This window comes from Buceros rhinoceros, unplaced genomic scaffold, assembly GCF_000710305.1.
Source record: "Buceros rhinoceros silvestris isolate BGI_N320 unplaced genomic scaffold, ASM71030v1 scaffold37189, whole genome shotgun sequence".
NCBI classification, from domain to species: Eukaryota; Metazoa; Chordata; class Aves; order Bucerotiformes; family Bucerotidae; genus Buceros; species Buceros rhinoceros.
The window spans coordinates 1-3,754 of NW_010430440.1; the positions used below are offsets into that span (position 1 = coordinate 1).

General features: G+C 36.7%; 1 protein-coding gene across 1 annotated transcript in view; it reads right to left on the reverse strand.

Annotated features, from left to right (window-relative positions):
* Nucleotides 1-1,579: 1,579 nt before the first annotated feature.
* Nucleotides 1,580-3,754, reverse strand: part of ANKMY2 (ankyrin repeat and MYND domain containing 2) — a 9,871-nt gene continuing 7,696 nt past the window's right edge. Inside the window, exons 6-7 of the mRNA XM_010143040.1 lie at nucleotides 2,283-2,411; nucleotides 1,580-1,846 (exon numbers count right to left, since the gene is read on the reverse strand). Of these exons, the coding sequence (XP_010141342.1) occupies nucleotides 1,700-1,846; nucleotides 2,283-2,411 (276 nt within the window). The 3' untranslated portion in view covers nucleotides 1,580-1,699. The remainder of the gene's footprint in view (nucleotides 1,847-2,282; nucleotides 2,412-3,754) is intronic.

The window sequence follows — 3,754 nt, forward strand, 5'->3', positions numbered from 1 at the left end:
AAAGGCATGTATGTGATAATGTAAGAAGCATTTATGCATATAACAAGCTGCAGAAATTATTTGCTAATGAACAGTTCACCACAATGAACTTCAGCTGAAGTGAATCATCCTAAAATTTATAACCTGACTGCAAGGACAGAATCAGCTATTGCACTTTACTTTTTGCCCTGGTTCTGCTATATAGGGGTTGTGTGCCAGGAATTCTGAGAAGAAAGCCTGGCTGGCACCCTGGCACGTTCCACAGGAGTTCATCTTAGTTTCTTACTTCCTGTTATGATTGATAGCCAGGTAAAAACACTGTCACAGCTAACCACAACTCTGCCAAAGTCTCCCACAGCTATAGAGCTGAACCATAGGCTTTCTTAACACTCACCCTTGTACCATGGAAACTCTTAAACTCTTGGTTTTGCTTGTAGTTGCGTGATTTTCTTTTTTCCCTGATGTATAGGATTTGTAGGGGGTATTATTAACTTGAAATAAAGCTGCTGGGGACATGAAAAGCTGTGGTACACCATCATTCATGGGGTGACTAGGATGAATTCAGTGTCTTGCTAATGATTCATAATCTGATAAGGTCTCTAGTGCATTGGCCGTGTATCTGAGGTCATTAATGAAGAATAACATTTAGATAGTGTGGTAGTAACATGTCAAAAATGTTATGCTTCCCTTTTTAGGAAGGGAGGGAGAAAAGCCATCTGCCAAGATCCTGTCTCCCCTCTGAAGAGGACAGCACCTGGCCACTGACTTGTGCAGTTAGTATGAACCTGCAAGTGTGTAAATTTGTCTCCAGTCTGAGGCACCACACTGCTAACAGCTCATTATGTTTTGCTGTATTGGTATGCAATATATTCAGGGATTTCCAGTATCTTTTCCTCACAGTCATCTTGATCCCATGCAACAGCAACTGTTATTCTAACTGGATCACCACAGAAAGCTGTTGAAAACTTAAATAATTACTAATTTATACCTTGCTATAGTTTCTAGAGCCCAGCTGAAGTGAAGAATGCTACCATTAAGAAAGGTGTGATTTATCCAGCTTACTTCTACAATCCTTAAAACAAGGGAAGGGGAATCTAGTAAGTTGTAAAAAGAAAACATGATGTCACCCACAATTTTCCCATTATTTCACTTACAGAAACATTCTATCAGAGTAAGTTAAGGCAGGGTGTGATATGGTGTTCTCCTGTTATTGTGTATTAACTATTTTTTTATTGAAGGGATGTAAACACCATTAATAGTTTAAAGACTAATGCTTGCTTTCTTCTAAAGTACACAACTCAACTTGATGCTGTGATTATGACACAGGAAGTATTTCAGGAGAATTAACACCTACATGAACCTTTGCAACTGGAAGGAGTGGGCTGCTGCTTATTACCCAACTTGTCCTAACACCTCCAGCAGAAGGGAGAGTAGCACGAAGCTTCTGCATGATTCAGATTAAAGATTTGGATTTGGAAACAGTGCAGTGTAATTCAAAATGCTTTAGTTGTGGAAACCTGTGTAACTCTGGCATTAAAAACTAGATTTTAGAAAGTACACAGCATTTGTAAATTGAAAGACTAGAATTCCAGGTATGCTGTTATGCTACAACAAAGATTTTTATTTCAACCTTCAGTTGTTACAGATTTTAAGACCTGTTAGTATCGTTCCTTGAGGTGCAGTTGATGCAGCATTAGTTTCAGCAAGAAAACTATAGATCCTAACCTTTCTTTTGCCTTTTTTCTTGTTTCCTTTTTTCTTTGGCAGCTTCTAGTTCCTGTTTCTCATGAATTGCCTTCAGAGTCTTGCAGACTTTTTTATGGGTAAACCAGTGTATTTTCTGGCAGTTCTGGTCGCAGTACATCACCTGAAAATTACCAGAACTTTCAATTCATCTTCATCCACTAAAAAAAATATACAATATTCTTGCATTTCTTAGTGTTCCAAGTTAAATGACTCTGTGTATAATACTTAATGGCATTTTTAAGCAATTTGTAAGGTCATACGGAATGATTTTAACCTATATAAAATATCTGTAAAGAATAGGGGTGTTTTGTTAACTCTGAACATACAAAAACTATACTCTTTCTTCATTCTTAAACATACATATTCAGAAATCCAAGCACTTCCACTTGTGAATTTCATGCATCTCTCCTAGGAATAGATGGCTTGCACGTTTTCAGTGGAGGCATACATGCCATTCCTTCTATGTCTACATAGTATATAGCAAAGCATTCGAAGTCCTCAACGCTTCAGTGGCACTATTTTTTTGTGATCCATTATAACTATTGATGGATTCTTACCATTTTACATACTGAACATCTTTTGTCTGCTCCCTTTCCCCCACAAGTTGTACAGAATTCAGCATCCACAAAACCCACTTGGCCAGTAATAGCTTGTGTAAGTACAGAAAAGGCTGTAGGATCAGAACCCTGAAAGGTAAGATACAAGGTGGTAGTAAGATTAAAAACCAACACTATCATGAAGAGGGACACACACACAAGAACACAGCAGAACAGGCAATGCAAGCTTCCAACCAGCCAGCTGCAGTCTCGCTGAAGATGCCGTAAGCAGCAAGAACATGAAACTAAATCATAGAAGTTCAACTAACTTGCACAACTTAACATTATATACAAAATTTTATCTAACCATATAAAAGTTGACTTAATCCTTAGCTTCTGTAGAAAGGATAAAAATTATCAGGGTTTTTACTCTGTCAATTATTAATAATACTATTAATGAATGCAATGTTCTTTACACACTGTCACCCACTTAAGAGATCATATACAGCAGTTTTTGCAGATTAGTCTCTGTGCTGGCACACACGAAGGTATTTTACTTGTCACTGGTGCACTGCTGTGCTCAGTGTACTCAGATACTACAGACCAAATGGTCAGAATTCAAAATCTTCAAAGCAATTATTTGCATATTATTATTTAGATATTATTTGCATATTATTATTTAGATATTATTTGCATATTATTTGCAGTGTATTTTCCATGCAATATAAGCAGTAAGATTAGTACATTTTACTTGTAACCATAAAGTAAGACTATTCTTTCAGGCAACAATGTAAACATTATAGGAAAAAAATGCCAAGTTGCTCCAGCTCTAAGTAAATCCTTAAACTGTTAGACTAGCAGGGAACAGGCACAATCCTAACTACTATGACAATGCTGAATGCCTAGACTGAATCTAAGTAATTGTGCATGCCAAAGGTCAAAGGCCTCCAGACAAATAAAAATTTGTAGTATCTTCTCCTTCCCAGTTCTGCAGAATGACCAGAAATCCAATGTAACAAATGGTATTTCTTTAAAGGCATAAAAGACCGCAAGCTCTTCTAAGAAAAAAGGAACAGGAAGGAAAATGTTTACTCTAAAGCAAGTCTTAATGCATCACGATGGGTTATGTTTTCATACTGTGTTTATTTTCCTGGCTTAGACAAACAGTAGGGATTGCATTAAGCCTCAGGATGTTTTAGTAGACTTGGAGCCACTTAAGATGTAGGCTATTTTTAATTCACTCTGCATAATCCAAACACATTACAAAATTGTTCCACTTCCCCAGGGTTAGTGCCTATAACATCTAGCTCTCAGATACCAAAGAGAACGTTCTTAGAACAGTAACACTTGTGTTATATTTATTACGAATTAATTAATAGTACTATAATGACGAGTGCATTAGCAAAGGCATATGAGGAAAACTGAAGTTAGATTTTTTTACTTGTAATAGTGATTTCCTAATACATATTTTGCTCTACATTACTTCCTTTTGT